This window comes from Glandiceps talaboti, chromosome 17 (genome assembly GCF_964340395.1).
Source record: "Glandiceps talaboti chromosome 17, keGlaTala1.1, whole genome shotgun sequence".
Taxonomy (NCBI): domain Eukaryota; kingdom Metazoa; phylum Hemichordata; class Enteropneusta; family Spengelidae; genus Glandiceps; species Glandiceps talaboti.
The window spans coordinates 7,197,300-7,217,584 of NC_135565.1; the positions used below are offsets into that span (position 1 = coordinate 7,197,300).

Genomic DNA, 20,285 nt, shown 5'->3' on the forward strand with positions numbered 1-20,285 from the left:
TTCCAAACTCCGTGATACCAACATCTGCTAGATTGTAATTGCGCCTTCATTTCAAATGGCGTTCGAAATACACATTTCATGAATATTTACTCAGATAACCCAAGTAAATTACCCATGGCATATAGCCTGGCAAAGGATGTCAAAGAATGATGTGCACTTTTGAGAACATCAACATCAATAGTAATACAGCGGCAAGCAGACCTGCTGTCAGCACATTAATTACCCGGACATAATAATCTGGGAGGCTGACAACGGTCGCCTCTATGTGGTCAACAAGCCTTAGGTAAAACAACGCTTGGTAGCTAGGAGAGCAAAATAACAGTGATGTCACTCATATTCACAGTATAGGTTTGTATCATTTTTTTAGAGCAATAAATTTTAGCTATTTTATGAAAATATAATCAATGTCATGCTCAAGTAACTATTTTATTGGCATCCATGGTGACAATTTTAATCATTTAAATTGATGATTTCAGTTTTATCATTTCAGAAATAGTTTAAGTTCCAATCGCATTTGGTTAACAAAGTGTCTTTGGTAAATTCTAAAACATCGGAAATCACACCTTAAATTTCGCTTAGTGTAAAATGGCACAGCCACAATTGGTGACTGTCTCGGCAACTGACGTGATGGTCGACCTTGGCCAGTAGAAGCGAAAAAAAAAGAGATATAATGTCCACAGAAACAGGTAACTGTGGTCGTACACGAAAACGACTTATCTCCAGGGAACATTTGCGTTTACCAGAAAAGGGGGATTTGAATGCAGGACTTGCACCATAGCAGCGCTTAGACACAATGTCCTTACAATCAGGAAAATCAAACAAATGAAAACGTCCTTGCACGAGCAAGTATCAAATAAAGGGATTATAGGTATACATCAAATTTATTGGGAAACGAGGTGGTTAAAGTGTTTTCAATATTAACATTTTATTTCGTGGTTTTCTGTTGGGAAAATAGTTTTTAACTATTAAAACCTTTCGACTACAAAAACAACTTGAAACTCAAATACAAAACAGAGCAACTTGGGCTATACTAGACTTTTAACATCTGATAACGCAATGACAAGAGACAGTAAGTATGTGCATGTATGTATGTATGTATGTATGTATGTATGTATGTATGTATGTATGTATGTATGTGTATGCGTATGTGTATGTGTGGCGGGGATGAGATGTTCATTTAACAAATGAAAACGAGAATTGAATAAAAGGGAAACATTAAGTGGGATCATGGGAGTAGCCTTCATCAGTAAACTGTTTTCTTTTCATAATGTGTTGTATGTGAAATTTCTGTTGATGACACTGGGAGCCTTAACGATTTGTATTTCTGTCAAAATACTGCAAACATTTTAGATAAAACGTTAACGTATGAAATTATTGTTTTCTTTTTTTGATAATTTTACCAAACAAAACATTTGAGTGTTATCACAGTAGTAGCCTGCATTGGTAAACTGTCTATTCTGTCAGTGGTTTGCAAACGTTTGCTGTGGCCGATAAATAGACATCTAAAAATGACACATTCTCACAACATCCGTTGAGGTCAAGTGATCATGGTTTTCATTATGGGCTGACAATTACGTCAATGCCCGGCCGGAGACAATAATGTCCGCAGAAACTGGTAACTGGCAACTGTGGTCGCATACAGCGAAGACTGACCTCGCGGGAAAGGGGAAATTAATTGAAATGTGCGTGGAACTTAATCTGTACGTAGCAACGCTTGGACGCAACGCCTTTGTAGGCAGAAACATTTAGCAACTCAATTTCAGAATGAAACGTCCTCGTACGAAGAATTATCAAATAAAATCGAATAATATACGTAGGCACCTGATTGCAATGATTTATTTAGAAACGAGATGGTTAAAGTGTGTTCAATGTTACAATCTTATTTCAAAACCGTGTTTTTGGTGGGAAAATAATTTTTAACAAAATATTCCGACTATAAGACAACATCAAATACAAAACAAAATTGTATACCACATTGCAAGGCCTTAACCTACCAGGCAATTGTTGTTATGTCAATTGACACAGGCTTGATGTAAACTTGTAAATGCTCGTTAGTTGCTCCACAGGGAGAACAATTTCTTTCCTACCATTTGCGTGTAAAAAACACAAAGATATCTGAATAACAGTTTGAACAAACATTGACCTATGCTGTCGACTGGACCATGGATGTGTTATAAAAAATATCACTCCAGTCGCAACACGAACAATTCATAATAAAGGAATCTTTTGAGCATATTCAATAATATTAAGCTACTCAATGCGCCCATTAGCAGCTAGAGCCAAACCGTTTATATGTTTTGGGGATATTTTTTTTTTCGTCATATTAAAAGCACTCAAAGTATTGTATACTTAACTATCACATACAATAGATTGAACTCAAACCTGGTGTTAGGATATGACTTATAAACGATCCAATGACGTAATTTATTATACGCATAAAAGAACTCCCAACTATTCAACGTTGTCTAAGTTGCTGTGGATCAGTTCTAGCAATGGCAGACCACAAATTGTATTCTAAGGTACACATTGACACAAAACATTATACTAGAATAGTTTTATCAAGGCTTTTGTAAGTATTTTCACATAAGTGAAAAACTTATCAACTTAGCTTATGCACATTAAAGTACATTTTTTGTGCTGGGAATTGCTCCCAGCGATTTTCTGTTATGCAGACATGTACACAAAATAATCACACATAATGCTATTGAGATCTATTAAGGTTTTGGACTATGTGTCAAGGCTATTATTGGACGCTCAATACCGCGTTGCTGTGGAACTGTCAAGGCTTTCCCAGTCAGTCCACAGGCTATCCCAAAGTCTCACAGGCGCGGCAAACATAGCTACAGGCTCCGTGTGAGTAATCGTCCTCGACTTTTGGAGTCATTACTCAAGGAGTCCCCGCGAATTCGCACTCGTCTTGTGAGTGATACACGGCCGAGTGATTCAGCCTACCCATCGAGTCTGTAGAACACTCACCCGGGGTTTGGGTACGTCACACAAAAATCCAGTGGAATTCGAACCCACAGCCTCCCTACTGCTAACCCTGTGCACTAGCCATTACGGTACAGGGAGCCTATCTAAAGGACATATCTATGTATGTTAGTAGGAGCCGTGTTGGAAAATATTTTGTTATTCTTGGGATTTTCACATTTCTAAGACGGGGCACAATGGGATGGGGTGGAAATATGTCAGAGTTATCAGCCTGGTCAGTGGTCTTTAAAAGTTTTTTTTAATCGAAATATTACTTGTACTATGCAGCTTAGTTATTATTTCACATAATGAGTAACCAGCGCACAACATCAACAGTTTCATCCCACCTTTGAGTAAAATGTAACAGAATTTAATTTGGCCCAATGTCTTCAAACTATAATAATTTAGCAACAAACGTTTTGAGTCGTTCTGAACACATGGGAATCCACTAGAATGTACTGTTACGGATAACAGAATACAACTTTTTAATATTCGCTAAGTTCGTATGTTTTGCGAGGTCACCGTGAACTCTCTGCTGTAATGAATTAATACTTAGAACAAATGTTTGCATTTCGCGAATAGTATTCTTCTGTGATGACAACATAAAGTTATTAAAATATCGTTGATGTCAAATAATGACTAATTACAGACAGTTGGAAGAACAATGACGTGATCACATTGTTTAGCTAGTTTTCATATTTGTCAATATCATTTGCATTGAATTAAGGCGACGGCAATACTTGCGTTTTCGTCATTTATGGTGCTGATTATTTTATCACCCAATCATTCCAGTATTGTATATTTTATGTTTATAAGAAATTAAAGAAATAAAATTATGGATTATTCTTTGAAAGTTGGCGCTGTAGGCAACAGCTAGGCCTAGAGTAGGCCTAGGAGCTTCGATTCGATCTGCTCCCTGACTGGTCCCCTTCTAAATGATTCAGGTTTAATAACCATGAACATTGTGTGTAGTTTGAGCTAATTCCCTAAAAGTCCAAGTCGATCCAGTGTATAGAGAGAGAGAGAGAGAGAGAGAGAGAGAGAGAGAGAGAGAGAGAGAGAGAGAGAGAGAGAGAGAGAGAGAGAGAGAGAGAGAGAGAGAGAGAGACTGAAGGGGGTTACGTTAACAGTAGAGGTTACCCCCAATTTGTTACATTGGCGGAAAAACCGGCCATGAACTAGAAGGACCAATGTGTGCGCAATGAGACAAATTTAAACGTATGAAAAATAATTGACAACCCTTGAGAACAAGAAGAGAGAGAGAGAGAGAGAGAGAGAGAGAGAGAGAGAGAGAGAGAGAGAGAGAGAGAGAGAGAGAGAGAGAGAGAGAGAGAGAGAGAGAGAGAGAGAGAGAGAGAGAGAGAGAGAGAGAGAGAGGGAGAGCCTGTGTCAATTGACATAACAACAATTGCCTGGTAGGTTAAGGCCTTGCAATGTGGTATACAATTTAGTTTTGTATTTGATGTTGTCTTATAGTCGGAATATAATTTGTTAAAAATTATTTTCCCACCAAAAACACGGTTTTGAAATAAGATTGTAACATTGAACACACTTTAACCATCTCGTTTCTAAATAAATCATTGCAATCAGGTGCCTACGTATATTATTCGATTTTATTTGATAATTGTTCGTACGAGGACGTTTCATTCTGACATTGAGTTGCTAAATGTTTCTGCCTACAAAGGCGTTGCGTCCAAGCGTTGCTACGTACAGATTAAGTTCCACGCACATTTCAATTAATTTCCCCTTTCCCGCGAGGTCAGTCTTCGCTGTATGCGACCACAGTTGCCAGTTACCAGTTTCTGCGGACATTATTGTCTCCGGCCGGGCATTGACGTAATTGTCAGCCCATAAGGAAAACCATGATCACTTGACCTCAACGGATGCTGTGAGAATGTGTCATTTTTAGACGTCTATTTATCGGCCACAGCAAACGTTTGCAAACCACTGACAGAATAGACAGTTTACCAATGCAGGCTACTACTGTGATAACACTCAAATGTTTTGTTTGGTAAAATTATCAAAAAAAGAAAACAATAATTTGATATCTACAACCAATCAACATCAGTCAGTCAAGGAGTACTTTAATGTCATCTCTAGAATAATACAGCCGGTAAAATATTGCTGAACATCATACTTTTGTAGTAGTCTGGGAGATGGCGTGATGTTGCTTTTTTCTATCAACAAATAGCTCTGCATACAAACAATGACATTATATCCTGCAGTGCGTTTTAGACTAACTGTGATCGAATAGTACTCTGATCAAGGAGAAATAATTTTGCCAAATAGTCTGAAACCCCCGGTCCCATTTATCCCCATCACCTACACTGACACCTAATGTCCTCTTTGGTCTTGATGTTCTTCGCAATCGGTGGGTCGATTCCAAGAAAGCATTTAAGAAAACCTGCATAGAGAGTGAATCAAAAATCCATGCCGACTACTTGGAATTGATCTGGAGGCAGCCAGAAATTCCTTAGACAAAATATGATGTTATCAGGCAAGATGCAACAGAACATTTGAGCAGCATGCACCCTTTTTGACATAAACCCATATGTTCAAACTTTTAAAAAAATGAATTCATAAAAATACCAAGTCAAATAATCATGTTTCATTAATGTTAATCTAGAAATAGGACAAAATGACGTTGGACGATTGGCACCAAATTAGGGTATGATGTTTTGTGAACTCACTGTTCCTGGAGCCCATTCGTACAATCTTGTGGATTCCCATGTGTCTAGAACGACTCCACACGTTTGTTGCTGAATTATTATAGTTTGATTACCACTCATGCCGTTATCTGACAAATATCGAACTCAGTCTAAAACATTAAGTTTCAAACATTTTCCACATTATTCAAGTTAGACAGGCTCCCTGTAGCATATTGGTTAGTGCACAGGTTAAGCAGCCGGGCAGTCATGAGTTCGAACCCCACTCGGAAACAGGGGATTTTTCTGTGACTGACCCAAAATGTTCTACAATTTTGCGTCATTAGCTTTTTGGCTTCTGGTGGTCAATTCCAGGTAAATTTTATATAAACAAATTATTATACATCTATCCCCTGGATAAACATTATGGCAGAAGCGAGTTCTTGCAACGCAACGCAAATCTAAAATCCGATGATATCACCGTAGCCAATGATTTATGTGTTGACGTGCATTACTGCCCTCGACTTAGTTGTCTGGTTTGATTTTAGAATTGAAAGTTGTTGAATTGTGTCCCATTGTATTTCATACTACATTCCGAACAGGAGATGAAATACAATTTTGCAAATACTATTTTTTTAATTCAGCTGCAGTGCTTATCATTTCTTTGAAATATTATTTTTATACAATACTTACATATTATAACTGGCCCTCAATTTCCTTAACTATAAACTTATGAGAGAGAGAGAGAGAGAGAGAGAGAGAGAGAGAGAGAGAGAGAGAGAGAGAGAGAGAGAGAGAGAGAGAGAGAGAGAGAGAGAGAGAGAGAGACTGAAGGGGTTACGTTAACAGTAGAGGTTACCCCCAATTTGTTACATTGGCGGAAAAACCGGCCATGAACTAGAAGGACCAATGTGTGCGCAATGAGACAAATTTAAACGTATGAAAAATAATTGACAACCCTTGAGAACAAGAAAAAAACAACGCCGCTGGGTGAGCGAGAAATCGATGACTCGAAAGGAAACTTTTAATGATTATGTTACAATGTTGGGAATTCAACTCGAGCTAGAACTTGTAAAATATTGCACTGACGGACTAAGACATCTCAGAAAGAGGGATTCTGTTTCAAAGCATGGAATTGTGAATAAACAGACAGCGATAGAGAATTTGAAAAACGTTGCAGCAGTGAAACCTTCATCAGGGATCGAACAGCTGACAGGTGATTGGAGATATCGCGTATCGGACGCTGATGCAGACCGAAGCAGTTCGCATGTGAAATACATGTTTAAGACTTTTGAAGGACAAACAACTCATTAATTATACGGTAGTAGAGATTTGATAAAGATTGACATTATTTTATTCCTCGAATTCATTTCTATTTAATATGATCAACAATTTTTTACTGTGTGTACATATAAATGTGTAAGAAATAGTAATTGTATGCTCGATTTAGTTTGAAGACAAACACATTTAAAAATCTATTTTCTTATCACAACCATTTCAGTGATGCTGTTTTACATCTCATCGGTCGCGTACAAGCAGAAAAAATACTAATGACGATTTATCTATGGAGAATATTTTAGTTTTAATAAGAATATCTCTTGAAGTATGGAGTATTGGAAACTCCTCAAAGTTTTGTTGACTCTGAATTGTAGTGAGCCGAAACGCTACAGAAATGCGTTGCTCACAAGTTGAGTCTGATTTTGTGATGTAAAGTTCCTACACAGTAAAGGAAGGAACCATAGTGGTATAGTATTTTATTGAACCTGCAGTACAAGATAAATATTTGAATTCAAATTTGAGTGTAAAACAGAGATCCGACCGAAATGAGCTGTATTATTGTCTATGCAAAAATTCCTTTCAAATTCCACATTAATTTCTGAAATACCTCAAATACTAAAAACCTGTATGATATAACTGCTAGTCCAACTTTTTTTTCAATCGTAAAGTTGATTTTTATAAAAGACTAATGATATCACTTGTTTAATGAAATTATTAGCCTTTTCACGATTTTTGAGTTGTCATTGAAGAGTACCTGTATGGTAGATTTTACAAGTCAAAATTCAAAAGGGTTTAATTTTTATCTGTGTAAAATATAGGCTCGGCTGTGTGAGTGATTGTACAGTCTTGCCAGACGCTGTATGATAGAGGAGCTGTATGACAGAGGACTCTAAAGGTACTTCTTGAATAACCTCTCCATTTATCGTCAATTTTGAAAAGATAATCACTGCAATTCCTGCAATTCCAATCTTTGAAAATAAACTGCATGTCTCGAAATCAGACTGCTGTTCAAAAAATGAGCACACATCCATAATATTCCAAGTTTAATTTCTTTAATTGCTTGTCCTGTCTGTAATATTGAAGGGGGTTACGTTAACAGTAGAGGTTACCCCCAATTTGTTACAGTACGAATGGGCTCCAGGAATGTGAGCTCACAAAATATCGTAGCCTATTTTGTTACCAATCGTCCAACGTCATTTTGTCCTATTTCTAGATGTAATTTTGATAGAACATAATTATTTAACTTTATATTGCTATGAATTCATTTTTTAAAATGTGAACATATGAGGTTATGTCACCAAGGGTGCATGCTGCTCAAATGTGCTGTTGGCAGCTTGCCTGATAACATCATATTTTGTCTAAGGAATTTCTGGTTGCCTCTAGATCAATTCTAAGTAGTCGGCATGGATTTTTTTTCACTATGAACGTTTTCTTTAATGATTTCTTGAAATCGATCCAACGATAGCGAAGAAGATAAAGACCAAAGAGGATATTAGATGTCAGTGTAGGTGACATGGGACAGGATGTTTCAGACTGGTTTGCAAAATTATTTCCCCGTGATCTGGGTGCTATTCGATCAGAGTTAGTCTAAAACGCACTGCAGGATATCATGTCGTAGTTTGCATGCAGAGATGGATGTTGATAGAAAAAAGCAACATCACGCCATCTCCCAGACTACTACAAAATATGATGTTCAGCCACATTTTACCGGCTGTATTATTCTAGACATGACATTACAGTACTCCTTGACTGACTGATGTTGATTGGTTGTAGATATCAAATTTTTGGCCTCATGACATCGTGGTGGTTTTCATACAGGACAGCACAAAAGCTCTCCCCCCTCCCCAAAAACAAAAAAAAGAAAGACAACAATAACAACATCAACATTGTTCAGAGCTATATTATGTTCGTACATATACTTTATCTTTAACATTGTTGCACAGAGAAAAAAAAACCATATGCTAATAGGAAATTATGCTTTTTAGAACAAATCTTGTGGCGAGGGAAACAGTAAGGTCACAGCTAAAGTACAGAAATACCATTGCCAGAACCACTGTTGTTGCACATATAAATTAATATTAAGCATAGTACAAAATAAAAAAAAAAGATTGACAATATCTGATTAGTTTTTGCAAGTAGTAGATATGTTTGGGAAAATATAAAATCATGGATACAAGTGTATAATCACTATTATTTGTTCATCATCTCATTACCACTTCATACTGGCAGTAAACAGAGTGATAAACTGTACAGTTTGAGTGACCCCTGTGAATTTGAAATTTGCGCAGGTGTAGACCAATGAGTGACATCACATGCTCGTCCCACTTGCTAATTACCAATTCAAATATACGTTTACTATACGTTTCACATCATGCCAACGAGCTCAACTTACAACAAACCTAGGTGTGTGATGAAATCAACAAAATACCCTCAGATCGTATTGTTTGCACTGCTCATCCCAAATCACACACTCTAGCAAGAATGATTGATGGCAAAACCTATTATTGAACGGAAAGTCACCACCTTTGGAAATATTGTATACTGTCAGCATGGAGTGGTAACGAGCTAATTGCAAGGAGGGATAAATATGTCGAGACTCATAATCATTATTGCATTAAAAAAATATTATCTAGACAACACCTAGATATTTACATTCGGTGACAAAACTACGATCACATATTTTAGACGAGTGCCTTGTTTTATGTTTTCTGATTCTGTTCGCTGGGTTTTTTTTCTGATTTTTTTTTCATTTCACAATAATTGTTCACATCTTTTTTTTTTTATGTTCATACGCTATTATCGTATTTATCATTTCATTTGTTAGTCGATCATTGACTCGATTAGTCCCAAGTGGACTATATCAATGGTCTTCACCAGAAATATCTTATTATTTATATTTAAACATTTATTGTCTTTACTTAGTTATTATCTATATTTAATTGATTTGTGTTATATTATCATTGTCTGGTGAAATAAAATTCAATTCAATTTTATATGCAATTTTGTGCTTGAATATATGTATCAAATCAGGAAATGATGTAGGGGCTAATTTGAAGTCTATGAGTATCCGCTTTCATTAAAATAAACAGTTCATATCAATAAGAGATATCAGAATTGGGACACATTTGCTATTACTACATTATTAGCATATTTGATAAGTGGGTTTTCGTTGGAGACTGAACAAACATAGCTCGATTTGATAACACCACAGTAGAGTAGGCTTGTTACGTATGTGAATTATAACATGTATTTGACTCTATTTACCGAAGCGTATATTACCCAGGAGTACTCCTCCCAAACTTTAAAAAAAAAATAATTTCGGAGAATTACAGCTCATAGTATTAAATAACTCGAAAAAGGAATATGGATAAAATAAGGAAATGTATGGTTTCGGTAGTTCCCCTTTTACAGAATAAATTTGTAATGAAATAGGTTGCTAAAAAAAATCCTAAATTAGCCATAGCACTCAATTAGGAGTGTCCATGTCATGGGATTATTCGATTGATTATTATTTGTGTATGAGACAGAAAGAAATGTATTGATACCGTTTTCAGTTTGTTGACAAATTTGTCATGGGATATATATTTATATTTTGGTAAATGTACCATAATAACTCCTATAAAACAGGGCCTCTGTAGTGACTGGTAATACCAGTAGTACGCCATCGAACTCAACTAGCCATATACCTCTTAAGAATCTTAGATAATTACGTGTGTGCTCGACAGAAAACAATCAGCACAACCCTCACCGTGTTTGTTTGTTTGTTTGTTTGTTTATGTGTGTGTGTGTGTGTGTGTGTGTGTGTGTGTGTGTGTGTGTTGGGGGTGCATTCATTACACTATGGGCCATTGTCTCTGAAGAGTCACAGCCCCATGAGGAAAGCTACCGGACCACTATTTGCACAATACATGTTATAATTATGGAAATTGCGGGCCAGTACTAATATGCAAGTACTGTATAAGCATGATATTTCAAAGCAATAGAATTAACTGAATTGAATAATAATGTTGTCAAAATTGTCATTTCTTCTTTCGTACGGAATATGATATGAAACACAACTGGTTACAATTCCACAAATTTCAATTTTACAACCAAACCAGATCAGTCAGTCGAGACTGTCGAACTCGCTTCTGCCATGACGTTTTTGCCAGAGATACGCGTATGATAATTTAAAGCAAACCAAGGTGTGTGATGATGTAAATAGAACACGCTCGTTTTCTTTGTAGTGATCATTCCAAAGCACACACACTCTAGCAAGAATGATTAATGATGGTACAACTCATTTTTGTTAAAATGTGTACTTTAAAGGTGTTTTTAACCAGCATGTTTTCCTTTTTATTTCCAGCGGTCCAGAACTGGGTTGTTTATGCAATTCCAGCTTTGGTTTAAATACTACAACATCACCAGAATTAAAATATTTAATAATAACTAAACTATAGCTGGTTTTAAGCTAATAAAATGGTAATGGATACTCTCCTACACTCATGCTCAATCTCTGTCGCTAATACTGCAGTTCACCATTAATCTGTACAACATCGGCAGTCTGGACGTACTTGATAAACACTTTATGTTAGTTTGTTGTCCAATTGCTCCGTATACGTTTCATACTTTCACATTTTTTTAATAACTTCCATATTTCATTGGAAATACCATGTAAATGTATCCGTTGATTTTTTATTTAAATTTGAAAACTATTGACTTTGAAACGACAATCATATGTATGACTAAATCGAATGAAAAACGCTAGGTATCAAACCGTCCATGCTAGGTACGCGGTCTTCAGTATGTTGTGTGTACGAATATAACCAAACATTGTGAGCGTGATTGTGGACCAATGACTCTGAAGAATCACTGACCCGTGGGAAAACTTACCGGACGGCAATTACAACAAAACGTTATAGTTAAGGAAATTGAGGGCCAGTTATAATATGTAAGTATTGTATAAAAATAATATTTCAAAGAAATGATAAACACTGCAGCTGAATTTAAAAAAATAGTATTTGCAAAATTGTATTTCATCTCCTGGTCGGAATGTAGTATGAAATACAATTGGACACAATTCAACAACTTTCAATTCTAAATTTAGTGTAGAATTATGGAGTTTTTAAAAATGATATGTACATATTTACTTGACCAAAATTTCTACAATGTAGCATATATTGTTGAAATTGCAGTCCTGTACGTTTCTCCAATAAACTCTTCTGCGTTCCTGGTGCGCAGGCCAGTAAGCATTTTGGGTCAGTTTCACACAATGTAATATAGAGACGTGTCATAAATAGTGGTCTGTATGCAAATGTTTTTGTTCAAATATCGTCAATCGGCAGTCTACACACACGTGTACAAACTTAAAACCATGTGAACAAAGCATCATCCGTTCAACAAAAGAACAACGACGTGTAGTTATATTATGGACATCTCGTGACAATCAATTATTTTAGTTGCTGTGTATTGTATGAGTCACTGTAAGTCTTTTTATACACGAGGACTGATATTGCTACTTTCATGGTCATCTGACATCGTCAATTTTTGTTGCATCAGATCTATAATTTTCGTCTTTAAAAATATGCAGTTAGATACAGCTGTTCTCATCTTAGCGTGCAATGGCTATTAAATGATGTATAAATTCAGTGAAACTGGTCACAAAATTTCATGTTTAGTTATGCATACTAAAGATAAAATTAAACAATCGCTTACACAATGTCTGCTCTGTATTTGGTCACTGAGAGAAAATACTGAGTAATAGTGACAGTGTTTTCAGCCAGGGTCAGTTGGGAGGAGTGACAACCTTACTGGTCATAAATCGACTGGTTGCTAAGGGGAAAAGTTAAGCTGTCGAAGAATGTTTTGTGCGATCATGCAGGGATGGACTATGTGAATTTATTTGCGCCATATTCAGTTGGTCTTGGAAGATGTCAAGTCCTAAATACACTTAAGAAAGCGATCATAATTCATGTGCCAAAGCGTTCACTGGTTACTTGTTTTGAACGACTACCGTCCAACATTGATAGTTATGAAATGTTTAGAGACTCTAGTAAGTCGGTACATTAAATCTAAACTCCCACCGTTTCTTGATCCATACCAATTTGCTTATAGAAAGGACAGATCAGTTGAGGATGCAGTTTCATTAGCATTATTCAATGTAACAAGCTTCCTTGACCAGAAAATACCTAACTATTCCAGACTTGTATTCATCGATAACAGCTCAGCTTTAAAATACAATTTCACCCTTTAAATTATATGACCAGATGATATCGCTGGGACCTACTACTAGTGTCTGTAACGTGAGTGATTTTGTATTAGCTCGATCACAAGTTGGTAAAATTGGTAATAATTATTCGAAATCTCTAGTTCTTAATACTGGTACGCCTTAAGGTAATAATATATCTCCGATGTTATACTCATTATTTACCCATGATTGTGGTACTTCTGTCTGATAATAATTTTATCATCAAATTTGCTGATGACATCACCGTGGGCAGATTAATCAAAAGAGATGAAACATGACATCATAATGAAGTGGACTGCATCATAACATGGTGCTCTGAAAACAATCTTGAACTGAATGTCCAAAGATTATTGTAGACTTTCGAAGGAATTCATCTTATATTGTTCCTCTAGTCATCAACAACAAATAGTGCAGTATTTTAAGTTTCTCGGTGTTTACGTCTTAACCGATCTGAAATAGGAAATCAAAACTGATCATATTGTGAAGAAAGCACAGCAACGATTGTTTTTCTTAAGACGATTGAGAAGTTTCCATGTCAGCTAGCTACTGTTGGTCAAGTTCTACCGAGAAGTGATTGAAACTATCCTGACACTGTCAATCATCGTTTGGTGGAGCAATGCTACAGTCGATGACCGGAAACGCCTCAATCGAATCGTTAGCATTGCCAGTAGCATAAATTGGTGCCAACTTCCTTCTCTTAATGTGTTGTACAACGCTCAAGTAAAGAAAAGTGTTCAGTCAATTGTAAAAGACGATTTCCATCCAGCACGTAATTTATTCCAACTTATGCGCTCAGGCATAAATATCTTATTATTTATATTTAAACATTTAAATTTGTGATATTAAACTTAGTGAATAACAGAACATTGCACCCCGCATTGAGCTGACGATAGATTAGACCGTGCATTATGAGCTGACGATTAAACGGCCGCGGACGAGCTTTCATGTAGTTTTAATATTAATACCACTAAATCCCCAAGTTCAAGAGGAACATTCATTTTTACCTTTCCAGGTATACAAACGTGTGTCGATCACGTTTAGTGTTGCTTTGTATTGTATTGAATCCATTTAATTTTAACGTCGCACAATTACGGTATAGTTGTGTGTAGTGGTACTCTCAGTTGATTACGCAGTACGCCGACCATTGAATTACGGACTTTATTGCAACGTTTTACAGATTATGATACAAAAATAAAATGGTCCGATTATAAAGTACGAAAATACCCTTGCCCATTGCTCACCAATTTAATTACCAATGGCGAGAAAAATGTACAGGGTGCAGTTGATAGCAAAAAGCAAGCCTGACCTGGCATTCAACAGCTTAGTGTCTCCGGTGCAGTTCAAGACAGTGCTGCCCGGATTTCGGATATAGAGAGGGACGACTTTCATTTAAAAAATCGAGTTTTTGCCTAAATCTGACATTTCTAACTTCTGGTCGTATTGCAGATATGTACATATGTCCCTGAGTGGAAATAGTTCACGACCAATGGTACGTTGACCTATACTTTCGCAATCCGATGCTAACATGACCGTGTAGTTGATCGATTCCCTTTAAACTTACAACTGATAACTTGTCTACAATCTATACTCTACAATGCGTGTCGACGGCTGTCTGTTGTTTGTTTCATGCATCAATCAATCAATCAATCAATCAATCAATCAATCATTCAATCAGTCAGTCAGTCAGTCAGTCAGTCAGTCAGCCAGCCAGCTAGCCTGCCTGACTGCCTGCATGAATGCATGCATGTATGCATGTATGCATGCATGTATGTATGTATGTATGTATGTATGTATGTATGTATGTATGTCCATCAATCCACTCGTCCGTCCGTCCGTCAGTCAGTCAGTCAGTCAGTCAGTCAGTCAGTCAGTAAGTCAGTCAATCAGTCTGGCAGGCTATCTATCTATCTATATATCTATATATCTATCTATCTATATGTCTGCTTGTCTGTTTGTCTGTCTGTCTCTCTGACTGCCTGTCTGTCTGTCTGTCTGTTTGTTTGCCAGCCAGCCTGCCTGCCTGTCTGTCTGTCTGTCTGTCTGTCTGTCTGTCTGTTTGTCTGTCAGTCTGTCTGTCTGTCAAACAGACATATGACATGTTTACTGGATATCAATGCGGGGTGTTGTGTCTGAAAGTGTCATATACACATCCTTTTTGCGTCGTATTCGTTCCTACTTCTCGGGTTTCTGTAACACAGGCAGTCCCAATTGAAATGCATTCAAGCGACACTTTAATGCAACCACTCTCGCAGGTGTACAAATCTAGATATATAAGTCACCCGGTGTGTTTAGAAGGTGGACACTTTTGTAACGTTGATAGTATGAGTCATTTCAGGGTCACAATTTGTACCATTATTTAACACTTTAGGCCGCTTTATTTATATAAATCACCATAAAATCTGTATCCCGGGGAATGTTTTTTTGTCCATATGCTTTCTGGCCTAACGACCTTAGCTGATTTATGTTTTACATATCTCTTTCATTCATTTGCCCATTGAAACATGGTACATGGTACGTATTTGTTACTGTCAGTTCTACACCTCTGCTCTATCCATGATTCCCTATCAACGCAAACACAGCGACTGGTGTATACCAAAATACCACACAATATGTTTAAAAATAAGTTTGGTTTTCCTGCATATATACCCGACTTCTTATAATTCCCAATACGAAAGAAAAACGATGCATATTATTCACCTTCAAGTTAATCACTGTTACCGCTTTATTTGTAAACCATATCAGGGATGATATGAACACATAGAGGACCACTGTGACAAAGCTTATTCCCCGATCATTATTTAAAAGCAATGACTAGTCAGTAGACCATCACACAGTGAGAAATACCTAGACCCGTTCAGAATGTTATTGAGAACTAGCAAACCAACATGTACTTGTATTCTGCTATGTTAATATATTAAATTAGCATTTCAAATTTCAACACTAAGACAATCAGGATCCGCAGGACCTAATGTAAAGCCATTGCATTTGTTTGCGTCACTGGTCATGGTCGTCGGACCTCCATGATGCCACTCAAAATACATTAGTTCACGCTGTATATACATACTCAGCTTACGTTGTCACTACTCTATATTTTGCAGTGTCGTTTTAAATAGGTCATCTAAATTGCTTAAATATTGTCGAAGTTGTTTCAATTCAGTGATGCATTTTGGCATGTTTTGAGAGAACGATCAATACATTATTGTCTACAAACGCCATGTCTGAGATAACTGTAATGTCACGTGACAAACCAAACAGACTTCGAAAGACACAAAAATACAGTGGGACAATTTTTGTCATATGTTGATTTTTTTCCAGGGGTGAACTAACCGTGTCTTACCTTATGATGACATCAACGGATTAGTGATTCGCTGACATGCGACGGTGTAGAGAACAACATTGATTCCGGGCAGTAACGAATGCTCACTCCACATGTGTGACACTATTCTTCCCAGACAGTGTGTAATGTTGTTAACGTTGTCTCGTACATGCATGCATCTCCGACAGGACTCCCTGTTCGAAGACTAATTAAGAATTGCCCACAGTCGATCTGCAATAACATTTCCTGTCGACTCTTAACATATATTATCATCTTCACGATTTACAGTGATAGAAGCCAACATCCCGGTATTGTTGTCGATTATATCTTTCATGTCCAACAACCTTACGACTTCTCATAGAGAGTTTTAGATACTACAGGTTTATCCACATTCACCGCTGGGGGCTCTCTTGCCAGCTGATCAAGCACAACCAATTTGGGGGAGGGAGGGGGATGTTATATGGCTAACGAAATTCGCCTTTCTACATTTACATTAACTTGAGGGAAAATTCAGCAACCTGTCCGATATATCTCACCCTAGTGCAGTGACAACGATAAGGCTTTTTAAAAAAACATGTATGGCATAGTTAAAAGTTGTCGCGATGTTATCTGATGTTGGCGCACCCTGTGCACAAACTACTTTTTCGATTACAGTTTTATGTGCCACTCGGTGCAGCAGATCCAGTCATACTCATCACATTTACACATCCTCTGCTTAGGATTTACCCCGGTGGAAAGACATATGGTCAAATAGGACTTTTCGTATAGTACAGTTTTTCGTTTCTTTGTCTCTTGGTAATATCAAACAAGGGGTGTCATCATCTTACAAGCATACATTATTGATTTGACACAATGCGATTCCGTCCACGTCGTAAGTTGCACATGGCGAGATAATATTCATACTGCAACAGACCAGATGCAGCAAGGCTAGGTCAGAATTTACGGCGGGGGGGGGGCGAGAAAGTGGAGGCCTCGAAAACAAATGGGTCAAATGGTCCTTGAAAGGTTTGATGGTCTGAAGGGAAGGGCGGACGAAATATTTTGCTCATGATTTCAACCAAATTAAACCTGAGGAGCGGTCGTTTACCGAGTATATTAAAAATGCCTTACGGCTCAGCTGCATACCTCCGATCCTAAGACCTATATTCACTGGTTGGTTGGGTGACGGCCATGCGAATGTATTTCTCTATGCATTCCTTTGCCTGACTGACTGACTGACTGACTGACTCTCTGTCTGTCTCTGTCTGCATCTGTCTGCCTCTGCCTGCCTGCCTGTCTGTCTGTCTGTCTGTCTGTCTGTCTGTCTGTCTGTCTGTCTGTCTCTCCCTCCCTCCCTCCCTCCCTCCCTCCCTCCCTCCTCTCTCTCTCTCTCTCTCTCTCTCTCTCTCTCTCTCTCTCTCTCTCTCTCTCTCTCTCTCTCTCTCTCTCTCTCTCTCTCTCTCTCTCTCTCTCTCTCTCTCTCTCTCTCTCTCTCTCTCTTATTTATTAGTTATTGAATTGAATTGAATTGATTTAAATGGCCTCCTGCATGTCCTTATTTGAAACAAGTGCTTACTGGAGGATCCGGAAGGGACACCCTCCCACAATCTCCCCAACAGTTATCATGGGGATGCTGTTTTTACCCAGAATAAATATTGAAAGATAAAACCCTGTTAACTAAGTATCTCCAAGTTTAGGCTACAGCCCAATGTGAGACCATTTTCGCAAAGTCAGCATATATTTGTAAACAATATCTCTCATTATTATGTATAGACGCTGAAGTTGAATTCCATTGTTAGTTTAATGTTTTTTACCATACTGTACATCTCATCAGAAGTGGGGGGGGTGTAACAGGGAGGGGGGGCTACATACATTCGTGGGTTAGATTCGGGGTGTCCATGACATTCTTTTGAGAGCGCGAAGGGACGGGGGCTGTGAAAAATTGTTTGACAAAAAGAATTTCTGGGCAGGCCCCCTGCCATAAACTCTGACCCCAACCTAATATTCAAGGTCGAATTTCTCAGGATAATTACAAATTTGAATGTCAATTCAAGTATTCTATTTTGGTGATTTATTGTCGAAATAGTAAGGTCAACTGTGAGGTTGTCTAACTGTGTCGCTTATTTGTATCTATCTAAACAGCACCTACAATTCTCAACTTCCCCGTTATACATCAATACACTTTCGTAACATGTACTCTGCGCATGGGGCTTTTACTTAGCGTCTTGTTCGGGCAACATATACACGTGTTTTTAGAATCAGTGAGCTTGAACGGACAGTAGTTATATTGGCTATCAATTACTTAAACGATTTAGGTAGTCAGGCTAAATATAGAGTATATGTATGTTATTTTCTGGTTGAACACCTATTGTCTGAAGGCATGTTTGGCTACAGATTCGGTGATGCCTGAACAGTAGCATATATATAGTACACCTTTGCAGGCTTCAATGACAGACCTAGGGACGATCAGTGACGCTTTGTCAAAATGCCTGCTTGCTGGCATTACCGCTGTGCGGCATAGTGGCGATGACGTGGTCATATATATGACCCTTATTCATGGTGTTGTCCCTTGACTTCTTATGTGGATTTGATATATATCAAAACCCTGAGCTTGGCCTCATTCCAGGTTCAGGTGCCAGTGGCTCACAGCTCCAAGGTCAGACCCAAGTGTTCTACCTCCAATGCTTTACAATACGCCACGCACATACTAGATGGACGTCTCAAGATAAAAATAGGTCATGCCTAATTATGAGCGTCATGGAAATGAAACAAAGGACACTAAACTTTAACATGAATAACATCTCCAGACATACGATATTAGGGTACCTATTGTCTTGACACCCGTGTGAGCTATTGCAATACAATATACCAATTTCTCTAACTAGGTGTTTGGCGACATGTATCAATAGCGTCATGTTTGAACCAAAATACATTAATTAAAAATTCATGACATGTTTCTTTCGCTTCCAAGGCTTGTCCCAAGGCGTTAGAATCACAAAATGAAAATGCGACATTCTCCTGTCTTTCCGTTAGATTTGTCCTCAAGTATATTTCAAATAATTACATGATAAAAAAGTTGATAAATCTCTTACATAAATACACACACGCCTCTGATTTTAAAGTCATGAAAGGTTTCAGCGTTTTTACTATAAAAACGATAAAGAGAACGTTGAATTACATAAATATATAAATAAGTCTAAATCACGACTTCACACAAGTCTGCTATATATTTGTGGTTGGTGACTTTAACTTGACAGTACTAAAAAAATAAGAAATATTCTGAAATACTACCAAAACCATGAATTTAGATAGCAACTGTTGCAGCCCGTTTTCCTCTGACCAAGCAAAATATACAGATTGTTGTTCAAATCGAAATAAAAATAGTATTCACTTGATTGTTTATTTTTGACTGTAGTTAGTATCAATCCATATATTTCTTTTTTCTTCTTATTACATCTTGTATTTTCCCAATTGTCGAAGTTTCCCCCCTTAAATTAAAGGTGTGTACAAATGACAAGGTCTGCAAAATATTTGTTCAATAAATTTTGACGATGGAATCTTTGAATGATGATGATGCCGTTTGACTTTCTACATCTTCTCTTGCTTCACTCCTTGATTGATTCGTGTCAATTCCGTTCAACTCGTGTCTTTCAGCAGGGGTGCTCTCGTTTTCCTTCATAAGTAAGAGAAAAACAATCTTCAACATCAGATAAAGAACTGGCATTCGTTGGTCTATAATGTGGTGATCGACTAGCATAGAATCTAATAATCAAACTATCTTTCATCTACGCACGGTGTACTAATTTTGAAGAATAACAATCGTTTTACAGATTTATAAAAGAAAATAAAAACTCTAAAAATCCAGTGGATT

General features: G+C 37.3%; 1 protein-coding gene across 3 annotated transcripts in view; it reads right to left on the reverse strand.

Moving 5' to 3' along the window:
* Nucleotides 1-18,487: 18,487 nt before the first annotated feature.
* Nucleotides 18,488-20,285, reverse strand: part of LOC144448277 (uncharacterized) — a 66,510-nt gene continuing 64,712 nt past the window's right edge. For all 3 annotated transcript variants that reach the window (XM_078138461.1, XM_078138459.1, XM_078138460.1), the window contains exon 11: nucleotides 18,488-20,087. In XM_078138461.1, coding sequence (XP_077994587.1) covers nucleotides 19,950-20,087 — 138 coding nt within the window. In that variant the 3' untranslated portion in view covers nucleotides 18,488-19,949. The remainder of the gene's footprint in view (nucleotides 20,088-20,285) is intronic.